The sequence below is a fragment of the Anoplopoma fimbria genome, chromosome 19 (genome assembly GCF_027596085.1).
Source record: "Anoplopoma fimbria isolate UVic2021 breed Golden Eagle Sablefish chromosome 19, Afim_UVic_2022, whole genome shotgun sequence".
Lineage (NCBI taxonomy): Eukaryota > Metazoa > Chordata > Actinopteri > Perciformes > Anoplopomatidae > Anoplopoma > Anoplopoma fimbria.
This window is the reverse complement of record NC_072467.1, coordinates 24,687,829-24,713,330: the sequence shown is the minus strand read 5'-3', so window position 1 is coordinate 24,713,330 and position 25,502 is coordinate 24,687,829. Positions and strand designations below refer to the sequence as shown.

General features: G+C 38.9%; 1 protein-coding gene across 1 annotated transcript in view; it reads left to right on the top strand.

The window, feature by feature from the left end:
* The first annotated feature begins 5,981 nt into the window (after positions 1 to 5,981).
* Positions 5,982 to 25,502, top strand: part of LOC129108047 (copine-8-like) — a 65,658-nt gene continuing 46,137 nt past the window's right edge. The window contains exons 1-2 of the mRNA XM_054619690.1: positions 5,982 to 6,067; positions 20,313 to 20,353. Coding sequence (XP_054475665.1) covers positions 5,982 to 6,067; positions 20,313 to 20,353 — 127 coding nt within the window. The remainder of the gene's footprint in view (positions 6,068 to 20,312; positions 20,354 to 25,502) is intronic.

Genomic DNA, 25,502 nt, shown 5'->3' with positions numbered 1-25,502 from the left:
GATAAAGAAAACAAATGTTAGTTGCAGATATAGAATTTACCTAACTTAATTTGTAATTGCAGTTTGTTCAAATCAAATTGAAAGCACTGTTCCTCACACTGTGGCGTGATTTATTTAATATTCATGGTAAGTTTGGGATCTTAATTAGGGTTTAAAGTAAAGTTTGAGCAGCACCACATGTGTTGGTAATAATGAATCCAGCGGTGGGTCGGGCAGCGCTGAGGACGTTAATACATTTTTAGAGAAGCTCTGTGCAGTCTGTGTATCTTTCTGGCAAATTAAGAGAGCTGGAGATTGAGGACGGAGTCATTAGAAGCCGTCAGAGCAGCTTCACACTCTGATAATTTGAAATCTATTTGTGTCACTGAGGCATGAATATAATACAGTTCTGTCAGTCCAGATACACTCGCAGCTTAATAGCAAAAACTACTTTACAATTTAAGGGATTAAACCCAAAATCAAGTCATGCAAGCATTTTGATTATAAGTCTGACTACTTGCTCAACTCAAGCTTCAGATTCAGCTATTAAAGAATGAAACTTTAAAAAAAAAAAGTTACATTTCTAGATGAAATTCATTAATTTCCAAAAGGATTTTTAAATACTGTCTCAATCAAAATGTAATCTTGAAATTGTTAATAGAATGGATCTCCAAAGACAAATGTATCTTGGAGAACAGGCAGTTTCCCAATAAAGAGCTGATTAAATAGTAATAATACAGCTAATTTGTCAAGCACTTACACCAAGGAGTCGGACAAAGCATTCTCTAAATCACCTCACCACTTCATCTGGATCGCTCCCTCAGCTGCTGTATGGAGATCATTTTGTACTTATATTGAATAAAGGCTGAGGTGATTTAAACCCATCATATAACCCAAAGAACAATACAGACTGCACCCGGCCTAAGTGTCTGCAGCCATGCCAGCAGTTCTGTGAGGGTGCACTCGAGCTAAATGCTAGCGTCAGCATGTTTCTATCATCTCAACGGGGCCCTTCGCCGGTTAAATAAAGGTCAAGCACATGTTAGATTTGTCAAATAAAGAGCAATGTCTTTTCTGTGGAAGGATGTGGGTTTTCACTGAAGAAGCATTTTCCAGTCCTCTGAGGAAATCAAAATGTAGCTTCTCAGAATCCTGTTAGTAGTGGTTCCCTCTTTTTCTTTATTATTATGACCTCTCATCACATGAACATAAAGTATGTCAATTAACAATTTCAGCTTTTCTGATTGTTTCAATTTGAATGTTATTTAGAGGCCTAAGAGGTCAAATGATCTGTTATTACTCCCAAACCGAGAGGATAGCCATGTGAGCACATCCTAAACAGAGTGGTGCTTAAAATGTCATTTGTCTTAATTGATTTTAAACCTTTTTTTGTTGTTGTTTTAAATGTCATTCTACAGTTTTTTTAGTAATGTAAAGCCCTGGAATTACCTCTGTTTGAAATGTGTATATGAATAAGGCTGCCTTGCTAACATCCTCACAATGTCAAAGCTAAAATGTTGATATTTAGCTATGTCAGATTTCTAACATCCTAACAATGTCAATGCTAACATGTTGATATTTTGCAGGTATAATGTTTACCATATTAACTGTCGTAGTTTAGCATGATGGTCATGCTAACATTTGTTAATTAGCCAGCTGAGGCTTATGGGAATGTCATTAATGATTCACGACATTTTAAGTCACAAATTGCTAAAAGAAATGATCTTGAGATCTACATAAAAATAACAATTCATGGCAAGCCATCCAAAATGTTGTGCCAATCCATCACAAATTATTTTATCATACAATATCCACTATTTATTTATATTTTGTCACAATAAAACATAATGTTGCACCAATTAAGTTCCATCAAAATGTGTCAAAAAGACATCTTACTGTGCCATTTATAAAAAATAAATAGGATGGCTCAACATTATGCAAACAAATATATATATTTGCCTCCATTTTGGTATATGGAGTTTACCAACATTGTTCCTTATCTCCCTTTCTGTTTGCACTGGATATAGAGCCAATACAGCTGTGGTTGTTTTTTTCCACAATCACAAATAAAAAGTGTTCATATTAACTTTCTTAAATCCCCAACAGTCTCAATCCAGAACACAGTGTACTTGTCGTCAACGACTGCAAAAACAGTCACTAAATGTGTGAAGCTGAGAGGTTGTTGTTGTTTTTCACACTTGATTAGGATATTAAAATGTCTTCTGTATTCCTGGCATGAAGCAGAAGGAGCAGATATTTGAATTTTTGAAAGCAAAGTGTTTCCAACAGTCTCATTTTCTCAGTTTCTTTTACCTGAATAAATGTCTCAAAGAGGGAAAAGATGTAGCCACAGGACAAAGGTCTGCAGGACAGATATGAGAACACACAAAATTGTCCGATCATTTTGTGGGCGTTTTTTATGTTGTACAAATTGCCAGGTGCTGAATGCAGGTAGAGATGTAGGGTCTGTTGTGTGAAAATTACACTTTTTGGGAGCTACATTCAGTTCCTTCATCCTAAACGTGACTCAGAGGAATGGGTGAGATACTAACATGTATAGATATTGCATGCTCGTTATGTTATAGCAGAATAATGCCCATGGATTTTGGATTTTCATCTAACCTGATACTTTGTTAGGATAACCACATACTTCTTGCCATGTAGTATCTTATAGACATAACTTTATTTAACATGTTGGGTCTCTTTTAAAATGTAGAGTACAATCTAGATCTGCTCAATATGAATATTATTATTATTATTATTATTATTATTATTATTATTATTATTATTATATTCCTTTATATATAGAATAATGTTATAATTCGGCAGTGTAAATATAGATTGAATAAAAATCAAAAACAGGCTTATGTTTGTACAATATCTCAGTTTGGTGTTCGATATGGAAACGGCAGGAAAAGTAGGACAGGATTTGTTACCTCTGAAAATGTCCCTGTTTGTAATGATAATGGACCTCTTGGTTTTGAGGGTAATACCTGATTGTTTTACCTCTCAGACATCTAAAAAATATTTAAATAAATCAATCAGAGACGAGCACTTGGCGACATACACAACTGCTTCATTTCAAGTGGTCTTAAGATAAAAAAAGGTTGGGAACCACTGCTCTAAGTGATGCTAACAGGATGCTGAGGAGCTACATTTTGATTATTCAGATGACTGGAACATGCAAGTCAGTGAAAACAATATCACCCCCACGGAAAATCGACACGGCTCTTCATTTGGCAAATCTAACAGGTGTCTGACCTGCAGAATGAACCCTCTGTCTTTCCCTTCAGACTAATTGGAGCTGACACACACATTCCCATTTTTAGCTCTCATTTCCACGCTGGGCTGGTTAATTGAGTTTGTTTTGCTCCTCAGGTGGTCTCTGTCATCCAGGCTGTGACACCGGCCTCCGCTCCAGTGACACACCTTTTTACCTGTCGTTGAAGGAAGCTGCTCGCTTAATGTGTGCAGAGAAGAAAGTATGTTGCAATAATACATGCGTGACCCAATTTATCCATTATTACTCTTGCTTTTGGATGAGTTAATTACCTGTCAGCTAGACGATTTCACTCTCATCTTGAGACATCTTTAATTATTTTGAAATTAACATTGTTGCTGAACTTATTTTAGCATATTTAAGTCACACTGTTAGTTGGCTTTTTTAATCCAGACACAGATAATTGCATTTCCTCCCACCCACATAGATAACTCAGTTGGCTCTCCTGGGAAACGATAATGTTTAATATTTAGATGTTAGGAAAGCCAACTCTCTGTTTTATTCACCTGTTTTGCATCTCAATTACTTTCATATATCGAAGAAGGGTTGTGAGGTAAATTAGCGTTTAGTTAATTCAACTTCATCCACATGATTAGAGGAGCTCATAACATTAGTGAAAACAAGTAATTAAATAACAAAACGGCTCATTTTTTTAAGCAGTAATTGCCAGCGTACTGCTGGGAAAAGAGATCATTTAATTGCAACAACACAGGGCCTCGTCACACCTCATATCCCGCTGACTCAACAGACCAAAATAGCAAAGTCTGATATACATATAATAGAAGAACCAAGTTGTTGTTCCAAAAACAGACCGAAATGTGAGCTTTAAAATGCATGAATCTCAGCTCCCAGCCAAGTAATCAATGAGGTTATTGATCAACAACCTTATCAACCGCTTGCAGATCTGTTTTGCTAAAGACTACTATATTGAACTCTAAATACATTTTCTTCTCAGCTGGTTGAAGGTTGCTCCCTTCTGCATGGCTTCCTAAAAGTAGTTTTTGACAACTTAATGCTTCTTCTACACACTCACAGCGTATGAAAGCACATTGCCATTGCCAGATAATGAGTCATTTACGCTGGTTCACCAGATTTTGTAATGTGTTGATAGCTTAAATTACATTACACAGAAAGTAGAGAACGGGCTTGTGCTATGCTGTGATGTAAGGCCACATTGTGGTTATGCAAAAAGTACAAAATATAGAGGCAGTTGGGAGATTTTGAGGGCGTTAACATTCTTTTATTTAATGAGGTAATGCTTGATTAGTACCAAAATCTATTTTAGAATTAGCCTTGCAAGATTATGGATTATTTAAAATTAAAAGGCGTTTTGAGACATTTCGACCACAAAATATCATTGTTTTTTTATGAATTTGGTGAGAAATGTCATAATTAACACGAGCATTGATGTGTGTGTGGTCAAATTTCAGTCAAATTATTTAATTTACATCTTAAAAATCGTCTTTAAATGCAAAGTTTTTAAAGTAGCAGTATCTGTATTGTTAAAAAATAAACTATGTATCCTATCGAATTAAATAGTCTACCTCCAACACCAGTGTTTAAAATGACACGTTTTAAATCATTTCTCATAATCACAGCTAATTACAGTACCAGTCAAAAGTTTGGACACACCAGACTTAAATTCATTCAATGGTTTTTCTTTATTTTTATTTTTAACGTTTTTTATTTTATAATATAATACAGTACCAGTCAAAAGTTTGGACACACCTTCTCATTCAACTACTTTGAAGAATCTAAAATATAAAACATATTCTGGTTTGTTGAGCATTTGTTTGTTTACCACATAATTCCATATGTGTTCCTTCATAGTTTGGATGTCTTCAATATTAATCTACAATGTAGAATGAGAAAAAAAATGAAAAATAAAATAAATAAAAAAATAAAAAAATTGAATGAGAAGGTGTGTCCAAACTTTTGACTGGTACTAATTCCATATAAAATAAATAAAATAAATAAAATAAATAAAATAAATAAAATAAATAAATAAAATAAATAAAATAAATAAAATAAATAAAATAAATAAAATAAAATATACAGTACCAGTCAAAAGTTTGGACACACCTTCTCATTCAACTAATAATTCTAAAATATAAAACATATTCTGGTTTGTTATTTGTTTGTTCCTTCATAGTTCCTTTGGATGTCTTCAATATTAATCTACAATGTAGATAAAAAAATAAAAAATAAAAAATAAAAAAAACCATTGAATGAGAAGGTGTGTCCAAACTTTTTCATATACAGTACCAGTATATGAACTCATTTCTAAAGAGAATAGGAGGAATATTTGTCAAGCTATGAAAAGGGGATGGATACTGTACACTCCCACTTCATGTGTAGCCTGAATGTTAATGTGTGTGTGTGTGTGTGTGTGTGTGTGTGTGTGTGTGTGTGTGTGTGTGTGTGTGTGTGTGTGTGTGTGTGTGTGTGTGTGTGTGTGTGTGTGTGTGTGTGTCCTCCCCTCCACACCATCCTCTCTCCTCCGGAGCTGGAGGCGCACAGAGACGCACAGAGACTGCTGCTCCTCATCCTCGTCTCTCTCCATCTCCCTCTCCCACAAACACCCGGCTTATTGTCTGTTTTCTCTTATTGCAAAAGGCTTTTTTCATCTCCTAACCCCTCCTGTCCTCTCGGTTCCTCTCATGCCGCCGTTAAGGCACTGGATACGGGGAGATTTGTGACCGACCAAGCCTCCTCAGCTCCCATGAATATGATGGCGTGCACCGGGGACGCGGACCCTTTCACCGCTGCCATACCGGCCACCAAAGTTGAACTCACTGTGTCTTGCAGGTGAGTACACAGCCTGCAACCTTTATATATATTAACAATGCTTTTTATATATATAGTTTTGATATTTGACACTTGGAACTGTCGGTCACTGTATGTCACAAAAAAACAATGACAATGAAATGTAGATACAAGTGCAATCATGCAGAGTGCAAGCTGATTGAATCAATATGAGAAGGTTGTGACAGGATGTTTTATGAACATAAGGAAGGTGAGATGTATGTATATCATTTAGAATAAAAAAAAATTGAATTTAAAGTTACAGGGTTATTGCACATGGATTTCTATGTGTATATATATATATATATATATATATATATATATATATATATATATATATATATATATATATATGAATGTCATGGAGCGCAAACGCACCAGCATCTCCATTCTGTTTGATTCTAGCCATGTATCCATCCTTTGTAAGGGTCAGTTTTCTCTGTGAAAGTTGAATTATAATCCACTTAAATGTGGAGTTTGAAGGGCAATACTGCTGCTTGTTGGCATCTTTTTCTGATGCCATATGCACATCTGTGGGAATATATGTTTGGTTTTCGTGCATGGTGATAATGATGGTTATATTCCTAAAACACACTTTTTTTTTTCTCCATTCGTGCATGCAGACTGGATGAAGCAGGCATGTTCTGTGTGTTTGGTTGGGATTGTGGTAGTTTTACTACTGAAGCTCCGTCCTTTTTACTCCTCTCTTACTGATAGTAGAGGGTTGTACTGTGGATGGGGAGAGAGGGAGAGAGAGAGGGAGGGAGGGAGGGATGGAGGATTTTCTGGATGCTGTGACTGGCTGATGAGACACACCCACCGTATTCCCCCTTAATCACAGTTCATGTAGAGTATTTTATTAATCTTAATTTCTCTGGATCTATCTATCTATCTATCTATCTATCTATCTATCTATCTATCTATCTATCTATCTATCTATCTATCTATCTATCTATATTTCTATCTTTCTATCTTAGAGCTGAGACATTTGAGTCAATCCACAAAAAATGACTCAATGACTGTTTTGATGATTGATTGATTAATTGTCCCTTTTCAATCAAAAACATCAAATGTCTTGGTATGATGTTCATCCACCACAAGCGAACAGAACAGCCTCAGTGTAGAGCTGCATCTGACTTATTTTTAATTGTTTTTGGTTGAGCTGCAGATGTTTTTTTTTATTCAATATGATTGACTCTTGGTCATGAAATGCTCAAGAGTAGGTAAAAAAAAAATGCCCAGCACAATTTTCCTAAAGCACAAGGTATGGCTCCGGACTTTTGGTGGGACAAACCAAGTGACAAACAGAAGACAGGGGTGGACAAATCTTTTTTTGATTGTGGGACATATACAGAGATATCTGAAAAAAAGAGTGTCTGAGTAGTTTGTGTAGTTCATCCAGTTACAGTGCAAGAAAATCAGTGTTTCAAGACCAGAAAACCCCATGTGCCATAAACATTCTAGTGTTTAAACTAGTATGCAATGTAGAAACAGTGCGATTTATTAGAAATATGTTCAACCCGTACTCTAGATTATTAAAAAAAAAGCACTGCCACCTTGGATATAAGACAAAGAAAAGCAACACATCCTTGCAGTTGAGAATCTGGAAACAGAGAATGGTGGTGATTCAATTTGCGGTTGATGGAGTCAATTATTCAATTAACTGTTTCAGCTCTACCTCAGTGCTCCTTTGCATTAATTCCCAAGTCTCTGCTGCAGTGATAAACAACATCCTTTCAGAAGATATCTGCTCATTTGGGTGTTTTGATGACAGTAAGGTTGAGATTTGAATTGATTATTCCTCAAACCACAGTTGATTTATTATCGACAGAAAATGAAACAACAGCCATTTTTCAAACAAAAATACCTAATGAGCCTTTTTTTTTGTTTGATTTCTATGATAGAAAACTTTTGATCATCACCAGGAGACAGTTCACGAAACGATTCCTCCTCGTATCATAGCTGTTCTGAAGCTTTCAATCTCACTCTTAATCTTCAGAAGATGGAGTTTGAGCAGTTGTCATGGGATTGCATTGCTATTTTGAGCACTTTAAGTTCCTCCTGTCAATGTTGGCTTTAAAAGCTGAGACTGAAATTGAACTCCTTGGAAATATATAACATGAATATCTTCATGGGCTTTTGAACTGGTGGTTGGACAAAAGCATCTATTTGAGCACCTCAACTTGTACTTTGTAAAATTGTATGAGCTTTGTTTTACAGTTTCTATATTATTTTATCATCCAAATCATTAGGGTATTAAACAGCAGATGGAAGGATAAGAAAATGTATTTATTAGTTGCAGCCACTAATCATCAATTTCAATTTCAATTGAATTTTCTGGATTATTTGATTCATCATTTTGTCTGTAAAATGTCAGAAAATACTGAAAATCTCTATCAAAATTGCTCTAAACCCAAGTTGACTTCTTTAAATTGTTAGTTTTGTCTTATCAACAGTCCAACACCCAAATATATCTAGTTATATAAGCAGGGAAAAGCTGCGGATGCTCATATATGAAGAGTTGGAACGAGCACATTTTTTGCTTCCTAATCTTATGTCGATTGACAAATCAATTAATCAATTTATTTTCATCTCTAAAAGAACCAGTCACCCCTAAACTATCATCACTAATATACAGTAATGCTGAAAACACTGTATGATATCAATATGTATACTATAAATGTTAATAATTTTGATTATTCACTGTTATCATCGGGAAACTAAGTCGTGTAAATCAGTTATGAGACAGATGAAACACAAAGACTTTGGACTGAGTTGTGTGCTTTCTACTGACCTAAAATCAGCCAGCTGCTGCAGGAGACCGAGCTGCTGTTGTTTTTATGGTGGTCTAAGATAAAAGCACCGATAATGACTCGACAGAAGAAGTCAGCCTGGTAATGACCTGAGCGATTTCTTTTGAGATCAGAGCCTACGAAAACTATGAAGCCACCATCTGGACAAAAATAATTGTTCTTTTGAAATGATGGCATCATGAAAGAAATAGAAAAAATATAAAGTTGACAAATGCACACACATCCAGATAATAAAAACTAGATAGAAAAATAGAAGTCTGCACACTGGAAAATGCTCCCTCAATGAAATAAGAGCTCTACCTTTAAGAGTTATGAATCATCTTTGCTTTCTTACAAAGTACTGTTCTTATTCAAACATAATGTATAAGATCTGCCTCATGTGACCATGAATAGAAAGAATAATAGAAAATGGATGGAAGGGTTGTGCGATGTCAAACTGCAGCTTCATTTCTTTAATGGTTGTAAAGGAGTTTGGAGTCACATGACCATTAATTGATGTGTCTTCCCAGCTCTTAGGAGGAGGTGTACCAGTATGGACAGAGGTTTTGGCACAGCTTACAGTGACCTGTGATAGACAAAAATATTAAAGTCACCTCTCACAAAAGAGAGGAGCAAACTAGTTATCACTATGTAGAAACTTGGAGTAACGATGGTTTGTTATTTACTTTTTGGGATCCTTGAAAATGAGAATTGTGAGTGTCTTCTCACCCAAAACAATGTCCTCCTTACCCTCGATAGCCTCATAGGTACTATCTCTTTAGTAGCAAGCAGCTCCTTGTGTTCCCATGGAGGTCTGCAGAGTAACCCCGACAGTATTTCTGGAGTGACAAGTTTCATGTCAGTTCCCGGATACTGTGAGCAAACAAACATCCCACTGACCTCCGTTGTATTGAGTTGGCGGCAGGAATCTCAGTGACAGATTTCTCAACACCTCTGGGGCTGAGACAATATATTGGAGAAAACATAACTACAAACTGGAGGTGTGGAGTGTTTATCAGACAATGAGGGTCTGATGAAAGGTGCTCAAAATGATTGATCTGCATTATGGGAAATGTAGCATTTTGAATGTTTGGAGTAGAAGACATATCTTATTGATTTTGTACATACCTCTTTTTAATCTGTTCCTGTGGGGACCTAGGCCTGTCAGAATAATCACTATATGGATTTATTGTCAACAACTCCAGTGTGGGATTATATAGGTTTCTAGAGGGATTGGAGGTGTTGTTGTTACTTATATCTAAATTGTAGCTAGTACGTTGTTGATTGCATTTTTTCTTAAGAAAGATCCTAAAGAATACCTGTGCCAAATGTTTAATATTTATTCAAATGGAAGTTATCGTTAACAATTTTTTTTATTTTCTTCGTTGGTTGGTTTTATTTTATTCATTTAGGATATTTCAATATTTCCGATTCCTGAGTCTGAATATTCCTAAGAATTAAAGGTTCAATTGCTCAATTAAAGTTTGTACTTGCATTATTATGCTTTTATAACATCATTGGCATGAAATTATCTTAAAATAACAATAATAATAACAACGTTAATTGCAATCATTTCTGGGACAATAAAGTGTCCAACAAAAGTAGTTATTTGTGACAGGCCAACGTGTACCTCAACTTTATGGAAGTGCAACACTCTGAAAGTTGAAAATCTTGCTCTACTCCACTGTTGGTTGTGGTCTGAGGTGCAACAGAGAAACGATGCTTTTCAAGGCAGGCAATAAGTAACCAATCAAACAATCTGCATCAGGGCGGTAACTAATGATTATTTTAGTTACAGTTACAATTGTCATTTTTGCATCAACGTTGTGCACATATGGTTGCGCCCATTGGCGTGTTGGTGGCCAGGTGCTTTCCTTGTTGGCGCATTGCTATCATGAGTCAGCAGAAAGCAGTTTCACGATTGAAGAACAAAACCTGGCCTAAAGTTGCTGTATTTCCTGCTATTTAAAGGGGTGGGATCATAACAGACATTTTCAGCGTCAAACACTAAGTTTCCTGCATTCTGGTGACTTTTTATTCCCCAATTCATGTTTTTTTATTTATGATAAGGAAAACATGTTTTTTTGTTTTTTTATTTATGATAAGGAAAACACAAATTTCTCTGACTCAGAGGTTAACCCCACACGTTTTGTTCCAACCAAATGAGTCATGATGAGTAGAGGTAGTGCTGTTATTATGCCTTGGGTTACGGTGACCACACGTCTCCATCTGCGTTCAAGAGACTAATGTTTTGTTCAATGTTATAAAACACGTCAGTTTATATCCCTCTCCTTAATTTTGAAGCTTTAACTTCTCTTAAAAAAAGGCAGTTGCTAACAAAAACACGATCGTAAACTTGTTTATTTTCTGCTATAATCCCAGATCCAGTTGAACCCCAGTGACTTCTGGGGTTGGCCTACAAAATGTATGTATGTCATCCTTGAACAGCTCTATGCAGCTGGATTCAAGACCCCCCTTCAATGGACAGCGACAAACAGTTCTAGGGATGTACCGAATAGTTTAAAGCTTCAAAGCTACATTCATAATGTTGACATTCAAATTGTAAATCAACATTTAAATGCTGCAAAGCTTCTTTTTTTTTCACGTCTATTTATTATGTTTTGGGGCGGTATTTTTGCACAATTGCATATAAAGATCAGGCTTCACCAATATTATATGTATTACACTATTTGGTTGGATTGTTTCCTAATCGTGTGATCGAACATTTCCAACTCCAGATCGTAGTAAAGTCCAAAAGTCTTAAAAAAGAACGATGTTATCATATGAAATATTCAGCTTCAATTCATATTTGTTAACTTTTGCAACATTTTCACCAAATAAATCTATTCACTTCTCCAATTTGCCAAATCTGCAATTTAAATAGCAATAGTTTGTTTTTGTTCTTGTGTGACTTTGCTTATTTCGAATTCACCAAAGTCACACAACAACACAAACAAACTACCGAGGTAACGGGAGACCAGCAGCCCCTGTGTTCTGCAAGTCAAAATCACTGTTTTTGTCAATGGAGTACTCTAAATATAGTGTAAACTTAAAGTGATATTGATTTTTTTTCTTCTTTCTGGTGGCTGGAATACATTTTGCTGACGTCTCCGTCCACAGCATCACATTTCTTTGCTCCTGTGCTGTATTTCCTGTCTGCCTCTCCGAGCCCCAGTCTGCTATATGTGATACACTGACGGTGGATAAGTACCTCATACAACCCTACTTTAAAGCACCCTCGCCGACACCAAATTCACCGGCCCTGAGCGGGTGGGTGGTGTGATTTTTCCCACTTTGGTGTCTCTGCATGTCGGGCTAAGCTGCTGAAGCACTCAGACTAGATGGATCCAATTCTTCAGTGATAGCCCTCCTCCACTCAATACATCCGAAACGGCGGCCCGCGCTCATCATGTGTGTAGTCAAGCGGAAGAACTGACAGATTGATTAACTCAAGTCCAATATTGTGCATCACCGAGAAGCAGATCCCCCCCCGTCTGCTGCAACAGCAGTTTGACTGATGAGCGGCTATCGTTTCTGATCACAAGGCCTCGATGACACACACATACACACAGATGGCGTTTAGCTTTGTGCGTGGATAGTAAACTCTACGTCTCCAGAGCTGCAGAAATGTTTGTGCACACAGCAGTCAGTGTTCACGCCGACGTGGCTGTCACCTGATCTGAGTGGTCCACAGCGGAGAGATAGCCGTGACCTTTGGGGCACAAAAGGTGGGAAGTGTGTCTCGTCGAAGAATTGACGTGTTGCGATGTGGCTGTATTGAAGCCCGGACGCTGACCTGCTGGGAGGCCGGTCGATGTGTCACAGCCGATGTTGTGCTTTACCACGAGGAAGGTGAAGAAAGAGACAGAAAGACTTGTTGGGGCAGAGACTGAATCCTGTGTGAATGTTTATTATGTTCACTGCAATATAAAGCAGGTTTAAGATGAGGACAAAGGGAAATAACCTTTAGTGTTTAAATTGGAAAAGAAAAGACTCAAAGTAGGGTGGCAATTTTAGGGTGATTATTTTCAGTGTTGATTTATTATTTTTGCAATTAATTGTGTGTCCAAATGTCAAAAACAGACAGACAGATCAGTATCTGTGATTATGAGTTTGTGCTCTGAAACATAATTCCCACCCCCCAAAAAAACAATTACACCTGCTTTGTTCTTGTGGCTGCTGCAGGGAAAGTAGATGTTTATAGAATTGCAATGATGTGAATGCAAGCTACTTGATCTGAAAGGTCTGCAAAGCACCTAATGGATTCTCAAGACTGGGGAATGTGTTGTTTAGTCTTTTACACTTTCATTATTCTGAACCATGGGCTGTTGGCGCTCTCATTGCAGAATTCTGTCTTTCTGATAGCCGCTGAGTCCAAGTGGTGCTACATGCTGGCAAAGATGCTGCAGAGGTGATGGAAAGGTGCAAGCTGGTGTTTACAACAAAAAAGCCATGAGTGGGGTTATTGTAATTTGGGCCGCTGGCTGAGCTCACTTACAGTAAAAACCCTCTCAACAGACCAGGAGTTGCTCATTGAGGCAATTATTAAAAACACTTGGGGCTGGATTGTTGCAATTTGCGTCAACATTTTGAACATGCAGACATAATATACCTATTTTTAGATTTGCTTCAGTGTGCCTTACACTTCCTTTGGATATGATTATCTTAGATGTCATGGTTGCTAATGCGTCTTCCTTAAAGAAAAACACACCTTATAACTCCAGAACTTGTCTGATAATTATGATGTTTTTAATCTTTCTTCACTATCACAGTATTCAGGTGATGGTTATCTGTACATCTATGGTTACAGTGGAAACAGGAACTGCTAATAGCTACTCTGACATTCTTTTAATGGTGACAATTTGCCAAATAAATAGGGTTGTAAACTTCCTGTTTACATTCCCCCAAAGCCCCCCTGGAATATGGGAACTGTAGTTCAGGGGGATTGTTTATGTGTCTTATCTAGGTGGTAGGTGTGGATAGGTAGCAGTTTCTAGGTGTCAGGAGGTAAATATGATGAAGTGATCGTAGGAGTTCTGCATTAGGAGATAAAGTTTATTATTAGAGCTATCAAACAATCAAAATGCACAAACAAAACTAACTTATTACAAAGTGGAATTAGCCACAAGTTCTGACTTTAACCCAAAGAACATGGAAGATCAATGTCAACGGGCAAGAGTATAATCTACAGAAACAATTAATCGCTTTATTATGAATAAATTAATTTATTTGTATGGTGCCGACCCCTTAATATTGAAAAATCCCTGTCTGGTCATGAGGGAGGGTGTATTCAGAGCAGCAAGGTTATAAATCAGGAGTCTGTTTACGTAATTTATCACTTTTTCATATTGATTTATTATTCTTTATCTCCATTATTTCACCTACTGTTTCATATTTCCACTCGATTCCATTTTATTCTTATTAATTACCCGGTAGATCTGTTTACAACTAAAACAACGCCTTAATGAATCAAAGTTTTTTTTTCTTCTCAGTGTTGCTTCTCCGTGTAGCTCTGCCACCTAAAGTGTACTGGTCCTGGCTATTACGAACCCTCCACCATGAAGGTGTAACAGAGCAAAGAGCATAAAACCAGCAGATGAAGGCGGTCTCATGTGGCGGGACCGACCGTGGGCGGCCCGGTGGGGGGGGGGTCATACAGAGTGTCTGCATTAATGAGCTTTTGAAGGAGTCATTTGGCCTAATTAAGACCCCAGCCAGCCACCGTATTCTCACCTGGTTACCTCAGAGAGCAGACGTGGCTCCATCACATCACTCACCAGCTCACCTCCTGCCCCCCCCCCACCCCCTCTTCTCCTCTGCTTTCATCTTTTGCACGGCCACTTTATCCTCCGTCTCTGTGATCGATGCCGGTGGATTTGAGACGTTCTGTTGATTGGCCGCGTTTGATGCCTTTCTGCTGTGCACAATATGGGATGTTGTTGGTGCGCTTTAAACGTAACATAATCCATAAAATTGTAGACTTTCAGAGCAGGTTGTACATCAAAGCATAACACACAGCATTTACAATGTTGTTATTTGTAATACTTTATAGTTTTATAGTCAGTACAAGGTAGTACGGTTAGGAAATGTGCATTTACAGTGTCTGCAGTTGCTTTCTATTGTTATATAATGAGAAATGTTGATCAGCAATGGTGTAACTAAGTGCATTTACTTAGGTACCGTACTTAAGTAAAACGGTGAGATACTTGTACTTGAATATTTCCATTACACACTACTTTAAACTACTACTTACAACATTTTGGAGGTAAATATTGCACCTTTTACTACACTAGGAAATGGAAAATCATCATGAGGTGAAGCTAACCAGCAGTATTAAAGTAAATTAAATTAGCTCCACCTTTACCAGCTTCTACATTCATGAATAATGATGCATATTAATAAATCACTAATTATAATCCATTAATAATATATCATTCTGAAATTACTCATTCTGCATAAGTACTTCTGCTTCAAGTACTGTAAGAATGTTTTAACCTTTGTACTTTCACTTTAGTCAGAGTTTGAATGCAGGACTTTTACTTGTAAAAGAGTATTTTTACACTATAATATATTGAAATATTGAATAAGAATGCCAGTTCTAGCTGCACAAAATATATTCATGTCCACATTACCTGGTCAGTTGACGATATTTTCCCCGCAAAACCTGCAATGACCTGAAACAACTTGTGGCACTAGACGCTTTGTCTTGGCGGAGCTGAAATATTGATTATATTGGTAAAATCACATTTACAGTTTTAGCCTCTTCAACACTTTGAGTCAGCTAAAGGCAGCGTTCAGATGAGCATCACGCTGAATCCACATGGAATCAGGGTAGAATGACAACCCCTTGTGGATGGCACGCTAAAAAACAAACAAAACCCACTTAATGATATGTTGCTATGGTGATGGAATCAAATATATTAAATCATTTTGTGTTGACAATTTCATGTAATTAATCTGGTATTACATGTAGCAATAAAATGCAAATATTCTATTGGAAACTTGAACAACTTTACATCCCGGAGGACAAGTTTACATATTTTAACTTTGCATGCTAACGTTGTGGGTCTTCTCTGCCGGCTTCACCTGATTTTACTGTCCTGATCTGTTTTGTCTGTTTCCATGGGAATGCAGAATAAGGAGCGTACTGGGGGTATTTTGATGACTGTCAGGAAAAAAGTTTAATGGATTTTTATAGAACAACTGAAGAAATCAAGTAGCGCCATGGTGCCTGAGAGCTCAAATGGAGCGAGAAGGCTGATGCCCATTGGTAAGAATGGAGAAAATAGTGTTTTTGTACAACATTAATGGAGGGATATAAACTGACGTGTTTTATAACATTTGCTCCGACGGTCGTGTTGAAGAAGTCTGTTCTTCCAAAGTTGCTCCAACAGTCAATACTCAGATTTAAACGGACTGCTGATGTTGTGGGTTCTTCTCATTGACGTTGGATTCCTTTAGTGCACTATTGGGTTCACAACACATTACCCTCAGCACACACACAAACAACCGCTGAGGATGTGAGAAAAATCGTTGAGACTTAAAAGAGTGTCTCAGGTGCTACAAAGGTGGATTGATCGGTGCAGCTCAGATTCTTCTACAGACTCAATTGACCTTATTGATCCGGAGCTATCCTCCCAGCATGACGGGCCCGGCCTGTTCATTACTGAGGAGTAAGGGAGCTCTTTATAAGACGGTCCATAGCTCCACAGACAACCGTTACTGCACCAACAGCAAACAAACCTGCACATTGGCTGGAGGGCTGAATGTCAAACCAGTGGACTCGGCTTACGCAATGGGAGGGAACGCCCACGCTGCCATCCGGAGCTCTCTGTGACTTTAAGAAGTAAGACGGCGAGGAGCTTTTTCCTCGCTGAGAAGGTTTCCTTGCTGCTTGTTCTCCTGTGGAGTCTGGTGAGCGGAGGCTGGCACTAACACTGCCAGGGTTAATGCTTCATATCCCACCGAGGCCAGCCCGGGCTAAAAATGTAGGCACTCTCATCCATCTCATAGGATGAGTCCGGCTAGTTAGAGGAAGATGAATGGTCGGGAAAAAATTTGTTGAAAGTATCAATGGCGGTTTTACTACAGGTGTATGATCATATTAGGTGATGAAGATTTAAAAATGGGGGACAATCACAGTGCTGGAGGTGCTTTTGAAATGAAAAACAAAATATTTAGTATATTTGGCCTTTTTTGTAAAGGAATCTGTGTTGTGCGTTAGCAATTTGGTAGGTGTTCTCAATAAATGTTCATTTTAGCAGCTATTTTAGTCTTTTGATGAATGCTTATGAATTTTAATCCCATTTTAGTCATTTTTACTCTCCATAGTTTAAGTCCAGTTTTAGTCGCCGAAAAGTCATAACGTTTTAGTCAACTTTAAGTGAATGTGGTCTTAGTCCTGTGTGATATGTCCATTTTCATCAGATTATTTAGAATATTTCAGTCAATCGAGTCTAGCCAAAACAATATTTTTTGTCATTTTAGTAAAGATTTTATATTATTTTTATATTTTATATTTGTATATTCATATATTAATATATTTGTATGTAATTTTTATTATTTTATATTATTATATATGTTTCATCTTATCATTATCTGATGAAAAACGCAGGTTGAATGATTAAGATTTCCGCTTTGAAAAGAAGGGTATTTCAATAAAAGATATTGAAATAATCAACAATGATCGACTATTCGATCATTGTTCAAATTTGATATTTGCTTTAAAATATATATATATATATATATTTTAAAGCAAATATCTTTGCCTATATATATATATATATATTTATATATATATATATATATATATATACAATCAATGATTAACAAACCACCATTAAAAGTGAAAGTCCCCTTCTCTAAAAGAACACATCTTTGAAAATTTCCTCTCAATTGCTCTCTCAGATCCCCCCTCCCCCCACTCGTCTTGCTCACATACAGGTATTTAAAGCGCCAGCTGCCATGTTTAGGTGCCTGTGATGTAACTGTGGGGAATTCAAATGTGATTCTGGTGTCGAGGAGGGACCGCTCTCGTGAATGTTTGATGAACGACGAGGCACTCTGCTCGGACCGCCCGGACGTTTCCAGGGATGCCCGCGGTGGAAAAGGGCTTTTTAAAGAGTGGCCCGTGTCTATCGGCGCCAGGTGGAAGCCCGAGGGTGCACATGAATCAGAGAGGGAGGTTGCCGTATCCGTACACGTGTGTGCACTCCTGCCAACACTCACACACGTACCAATGCGCCCTGTCTTTCATACACTCCTTGTTTCTTTCTTCTTTGTTCCTTCCGTGGATCTCCTCCCCTGCCTCCACTCATACCCCTCTGGGAGCCAACAGAGTACTGTATTATCTTTTATTGGACATTTATCCCACTTGGCAGGTGAAGTCGCCCACTTCTCACTCCTGCACAAATCTCTCAGACTCTCCGCAAGTCATAAACACGGCCTCGATGCCACTAGGCCCGATTCCATCGCTTATTATCATTTATTTAGGGTCCCAGAGCCGAGGTAAAGCCGGTAGGCGTGCCCTGACAGCGAGGATCAGCCGAGCGTGGCGTTTTACCATCTGGGCCACACTGAGATCAGCACAACACGAGTGCCTGATCTAGATACATCACTAGCCATCAACGGCTCCAAGACACTCGCTGCTTGTCATACAGGACAGGACGGGCAACAGAACGTGAGCCCCGCGGCTAGCATGATAGCAGGAGCGCCTCTCTCTCCCTCTTCGTCTCCGGTCTCCATCATCGGAGCACAATATGGACGGAGTCACGCTGCCACTTAAAATGAAGCTCAGAATCCCCCCGATTAATAATCGAAAGCACACTCTGCAGCGTTGGGAAGTGGCTGCAAAAAGTTTGTTGTGGCTATTACGTCAACTAAGCATAAAAACAACATTTTGTCCAAATGCTCAATAAGACATGTGCTCACGTTTTTGTGGCCGTGCAATTTGTTAGTGGTAGAAGCATGACATTATTACAGCGCATCAAAACCTCTTGGGGAGGAAGTACAGGTGTGCAAAGGATCTGATTTCAGATCAGATTGAAAGATCCAAAAACGGTTGTACGAATCATTCTTGTAACTGTCATTTCCAACTGCTTTGGAACGCAATGACAAACCTTCAATTAGGAAGATAATGACAACTGTCCAATGTTGTTGTTAGTTTGGAGGACTTGTTGTATAACTGCAAACTTTATATGTTTATATGCATTTATCTTCACACTTTGCTTTTTGGTCACCTGACATCTTTGTTTGCAAGAAATAATCCTCATATACGTGTCTTCAACCTCTCTGTTAACCAGTGTGACGTGCAAAGAAATGTCTTGAGGAAAATAAATAATTCATGTGCATCATGGGTAATGTAGTAGCCTTGTTTTTTGTACAAAAAAGCGAAAGGGATAAAAAAAATGTCCGGTTCAGTCTCATCCGTAAGGACATTTTTTCTTTTTTTAAATTGTCTTCTGCAAATCCCCTGACTTTATGAATCCCTAAATAGGTGAAGTACTATTTTACTTTAAGGTATATCCCATTATTGTGTCTACCGTATCAGTCTTATGATATAAATGCCATTTAAGAGCGTACATTTTGCCTGTGTTACCTTTTGATGGTTTAAAATCCTCTCCGCTGCTCCACAACAGTAGAACGTGTCCCCCCTGACTAGCAGTTGGCCAATTCTCTCATATTATTTTGTCTTAGCTCTATGAATGCTTTATGGGGTCTTAATGTAACATTTTGGCAGGACTACAAAGCTGAGCGAGCGAGTGAAGGGTTCACATCGGCCCCTTTGGGTGTTGGCAGCCCCGTCCCTGTCCTCCCGGCTACCCACCCCTGAGACCGGGGCACTGTAAGCAAATGAGTTAAAGCCCACTGAGGACCAGCACTGACGCAACACGCCGGGTTTCCCTTCCCTGAGCCCGAGCCGCCCCTCGTTGTCTCTCCTCTCTGGTCCCTGGCAGCTGTGACTTGTCTTCCCCTTGTGCATATTTAATTCCTTCTGAGCTGTTTAACCGCGGAGTACCTCAGTGGTGCCGAGCATCTGCTCTGTGATGGGACTCTTCAGTGCATTTATCCCTCCCCGTGCAAAGAGCAAAGACTGGAAATGTCATGTAAATTTGATGTTGGCCTCCGCTGTTGTTTTTGGCACCCGGGGAGTTCAAAATAGTGGAAAATAGGTCCCGTCCTCTTGTGTTTTCTCTGTATGTTTGAAATATAAATGGGCTCTACTTTAAGCTCAGTGTTACAGTCTGTTTAATGTTCCTGCCTCGGTGACTGGATGAAATGGGTTTTGTTAATCAAGTCAGAGGAGGGTTACATTTAAACCAGTTGTCGGGGACAGTAGCGGGAGCTAATTAGGCGAGAAAATAATAATGTAATGACTTTCCACTATCGTGAAGTTTGAGAGCTGTGTGCAATTATTTTTGATGTCAATGTGTCTCTTTTTTTGTTTTGTTTTCCAGAAACCTACTGGACAGAGACACGTTCTCCAAGTCTGATCCAAGTAAGCTTGTCACACACACACACACACACACACACACACACACACACACACACACACACACACACACACACACACACACACACACACACACACACACACACACACACACACACACACACACACATACACACATCTGCAGACAAACAGAAAGATGCTCGAACAAACATCCACCACATGTAGGCACGTGGCTTGCTTGTACTACACATGGAAAGGACACACACACACACACACACACACACACACACACACACACACACACACACACGTTCGTTCTACCTCGCCTGTGTGAATCAGTAGACATTTGCATATGTCAGGGGTTGTATTCGTCACTGTTCTCTCTCCCAGTGTAAGTGAGGGGAACCAGATCATCCTCACACACAAACCAGCCACTTCCCTCCGACAGATTAAACACACACACACACACACACACACACACACACACACACACACACACACACACACACACACACACACACACACACACACACACACATTCACACATACCCACTCCTCACTCCCCTGACAACAGGGGTTCAATTTGGCAACTGGTCCAGTGGTTTTTAAAGGCCCAGTCTGCGATTCCAACAGTAATTTGCTTTGATAGAGAAACATTAAATGTTGGATTGAAAATGTTGTTTCCTTGTAAACATGCAAACAGAGTTCTCATTTTAGAAAAAATGCTTTTGTCTTGAGTCATTATGTAAACACAGGAGCTGGATAGCAGACTGTATGGAAAGCTTTCAAATCCCCATAACTGGTATTATATGAAGGGTCAGCAGCATAATAGCAAACTTATCACACAGCTGATTCTACCAACTGGGAATGAAAAAGACATGGCCAGCCTTCACCTTTATTATTGATATTAATGGGATTAGCAGTTTTAATGGTGATCCATCCCTAATATCTATTTTATATTGCTGAGAAAACCTCTCCTTCAGATCATTTGTTCTATTTGTTCAAGTGTCTTGCCAAAAACTACATTTTACAAGATAACATTGAACACATCTTTATACAACCAAATCAGACCTCTGTACATTTGCTGCTACTAGCTGATTTCAACATGGATTTGTTGTGTTTACAATGTAGCATTATAAAGGATGAGCGAATAGAATTAAAAAAACGAGTGTTGATCTCCTGATCGCATGTTTTTACTGAATGTCAGCCAATAACGAAACTTTATTTCATACTATGATTCTTAAACTGTGTAATTAATCCGTGCTGCACATGCAGGCTGAACCGTGAGGGGGGATCCACACAGATGGACTACTCTCCGTTACACCACTAGTTTTGACCTGGGGGGTGTGGGGGCGACCTGGGAACGCTTTGCATTACAGCACTAATTAGCTAGCCAGTAGGGCACACACTCAGATTGGATAGATATTTATAACGAGCGCCTCTATGTTCAGCTTTATTTTTGGGCGATAATGTCGTATACCCTTGTTTTTCAATATTGTCAGTAGGGGGATTTTGGGACCCTGCAACCCTTTACCCAGCCCTATAAAACAGGAGGACCAACAACCATGATCCTATTGACCCAGAGCAGCGTCTGGAGTCTGTCTGAGCTCATTATTGTATAGCCTAAGCTACTGTAAGCTATTTTATTGAGTTTCTGAGTATATTTGAGTTCCCTCTGGTAAACAGTTACGCAGAGTTCTGTATGTGCCTGGGGCTTTTATTGTGAAAGGTAAAAACCCAGCCCGACTAAACGCTGAGAATAGATCGATCCTCTCATACTCACGCACCCGGGCACATGTGCACACGCAGCCTTGAAGATTTTAAAGTAGTTCCTTGCTGTTTTCATCTGTCGTGCCAGCTTTGTTTTCTGTAACAGACTGTGACAGTCCTGTCTGTTAAAAGCCCTTCTATAAATAAAAAAACAGGAACGCTGGAAAATACTCAGAGTTATGAGGAAAAAGATAAAGTTGAAATACATGTATTTTTTTTTTTTGCCCTCTTTTCATCTGGGGTTTGGTTACTATGCTTTATTTATTTATTTAATTTTTTCTCAGCATCACCTTCAGCTTCATTCCCAAAACATCCCACACTCTGCCACCTGGCACAGGTACAGTGAACCCAAATGGTGTTTTTTGGTGCTGGCCGCTGTGCGTGAACCCATAATTGATGAGCTGCCCTAGAATCGCGGATTGGACCTTTAAGTGTCAGACTGTGGGAGAGGAGGATGAGCATCCCCCCCCACCCCACCCCCCAACATTTATGCAAGGAGGCACTTGTGCTGCGTCCATGTCTCTGCTCTGCTGACAGCACTGGCCCCAGTCACACAGCATTAGACCGCCTCAGCAGAGCCCCCCCACACACACACACACACACACACACACAAAAAGTGCACACATTCAGGGCCTCGGGCAGGCTCACGCACCATATTCATATTAGCTTATAACGCAGGACAACAATCCAGTGTTTTTGTGTGTTTTTTGTTTGTGTGTGTGTGTGTGTGTGTGTGTGTGTGTGTGTGTGTGTGTGTGTGTGTGTGTGTGTGTGTGTGTGTGTGTGTGTGTGTGTGTGCGTTTTAGCTGCTGCAAGAATGTGCTTTGATCAGTGTGGTTCAGCAGATTGGAAAAGGGCATTTAGGAGACAACAACATTGCACCGTCGGAATCTCCCTCATTCGAAACAGAGGCGGAGAAAGCAGTTTCTATTGTGGAGGTCATGTGCCCCCCCCCCCCCCAATCATCAGCCCCAATGAATTGGAGACTTTAAAGTGCGCGCGTACAGATGGCGAGGATGTTTCGCTATCTACGGGGGCATGTGATTGATGTATCGCTATCCCCTCCCCGCACAATAATGCAGAGACCATGTGTCATCCGATGCTTCAGTGCAAGATTAAAGGATGACTGTATATGTATCCAGCTGAGCCCCAGCTCGCCGCACACCACCCACAATGCAACATAAACGACATCCAGACTGACGGTCGGCCAAAACACTGCAACAGTTTGATCACTTCTGCCGCCGCACCAGACGAAGGGTAGTTAGGAGCTTGGTTTGGTTTGTTTGGTGTGTTTGCTGGCAAAAACAGGGACTTTTTTTTGACACGGCTTTGTCAGAGTCTGAAAAACAGAATATTATTAATATAATAACTTATCTGGGCTCAGCAGGAGCTTCACTCTAAAAGATGGAAATGTCAAAAAATGGAATTCATCAGATAGGATGATTTTCCCTCCCAGTCACAACTGTTAATGAATCCATGATTAAATCAGTCATGTCATTTCATCAGTAGGTGGTAGCTCATACATTAACTCAGGCATAAATTTACAATTAATTAATGCTGTAATTAATGATATTGCATGTCGCCTCCGTGGAACGCGTTGCCTTCATAATCAGATGTCACAAGATCAACTCAAGTTCTTTTTTTAGAGTTTCTGATTGCCTCACGTTAATTTTTTTTTTCTAGGAGCCTGATTTTAGAGGTTTTATGCAACATTTAAATAGTTTCACATTTTGGTCTTCAATGATCTTCTTTCCTAAAGCTTGTCTAAGTTAAACTTTTTAAATTTTGTACACAGTATCAAAGTGTAATAAAGAGTTATTAATATGAAGTAGCTTTTTTTCTTTACTTTTTGCAATGAAATGTTAATATAACCATCATTTAATTTAATTTAGTCTTGTTTTGAGTGGACAGGGTCAATCTTCTCCTCTTCATTCATTGCTCAACACCACTTATTTGGACAATTTAATTAAATTCAAAGTCCAAAATGATTCCCTACTCACTATAGGTCATAGTATAATGTAATATAATAATCCTCTTTTGAGATGCAACATTAAAAGAAGCGTACAAGCAAAGGGTCAACTAACCGAGCATCTTAAAATAACATGTTGTTGTCTTTGGAGGTGTTATCTTTGGGACTATTTCTTCGGCCAGGCGCAGCAACTTCCTGTTCTCTTATTGTCGCCGTGAGGTTGCCAGGCAGCTTTTCTTCTTCCACTTCCTCTTTCATGCGTCTGCCTCTGATGGTTTTTTATTGATACCAGTAAAATGACAACCATGTAACACACCGGGACACTAGGAAAGGAGGAAGAATAAGGAACGGCTGCAGCAAAAAGGAGGAGAAGAATTCTCTTCTTTGTAATAGCACAAGACAGTTTGGGAAACGGAAGTGGGCGATGCTCTGTAGCAGATCCAGCTCCTTCTCCCCATCTGCAGTCTCCTGGTCGGAGTACTAGCCTAAATGTATGACAGGCATGAAATCAGTGTCTTGTTAGATGACACTTGGGCTGCGTCCAAAATCACTCACTCGTTCACCGCCCACTACTCACTATCTAGGGACTTCTATGTAGAGGCTTATATAGAGAGCTCATCACCTAAATGAAAAAAACAACAATTATTTTTAGACACTCGGGTCATTTTCTCTGCGGAGTTAATTACATCACTGCTATCATACAATTCAATCGTTGCCAGGTCAACGTCGCAACGACCATCCATTGTAAATACAGACTTATTTGTTGTGAGATACAATATTGTGTTGAGATGCCTCTTATAAGAAATATGCCCTGTTTCTGTCTAGGGTTTCTATTGTTAAAGGTAGAAATACAAGGAGTAAAGCGGTCAATAAGTGTATATTTCAGAAATTAATAAATACAAAGTCATTTATGGCCGTTTTATGTTGTAATGTGCTGCTCGGCTCACATTAATAGATTATTTTTGTGCCAAAACTCATGGATTAATCTTAATCACGGTGCTCTCTCTCCTCTCGTTTGTCTGCCGTTTATTTCTCTAACGCAATGCATGATGGAATATAGCGCCTTGTTTGTTATCATTGGTTGTACGCCACTTTTATAATTGCATTGTGGGACTTTGGGTCCACTTTAAAGGGTATGGTAATTCAGAGAGCATTATGAAACTCCCTAGATAGCCCACGAGTAGTAAATGGTTTTGGACTCAGCCTTGGCCATTAGTAAACATGGGTTAAATCACTGTCTTTTTTTTAAATCAGCAGGTATTTCTGTTTAAAAGAAAACGTGGTAGTATTTAGCTGATAAATGGGAAGCTTCTGTCAGCATCTGTATCCACTGAGCTGCAGCCTGGCAGTGGGTTCCAATGGATGTTCTACCAACCAGGCCATTTTAAGGGTTACTTAGCTCCCAATACAGCAGACTAATGCCAGTTGTTTTTCCTTTTCCTTTATTTTTTAGTG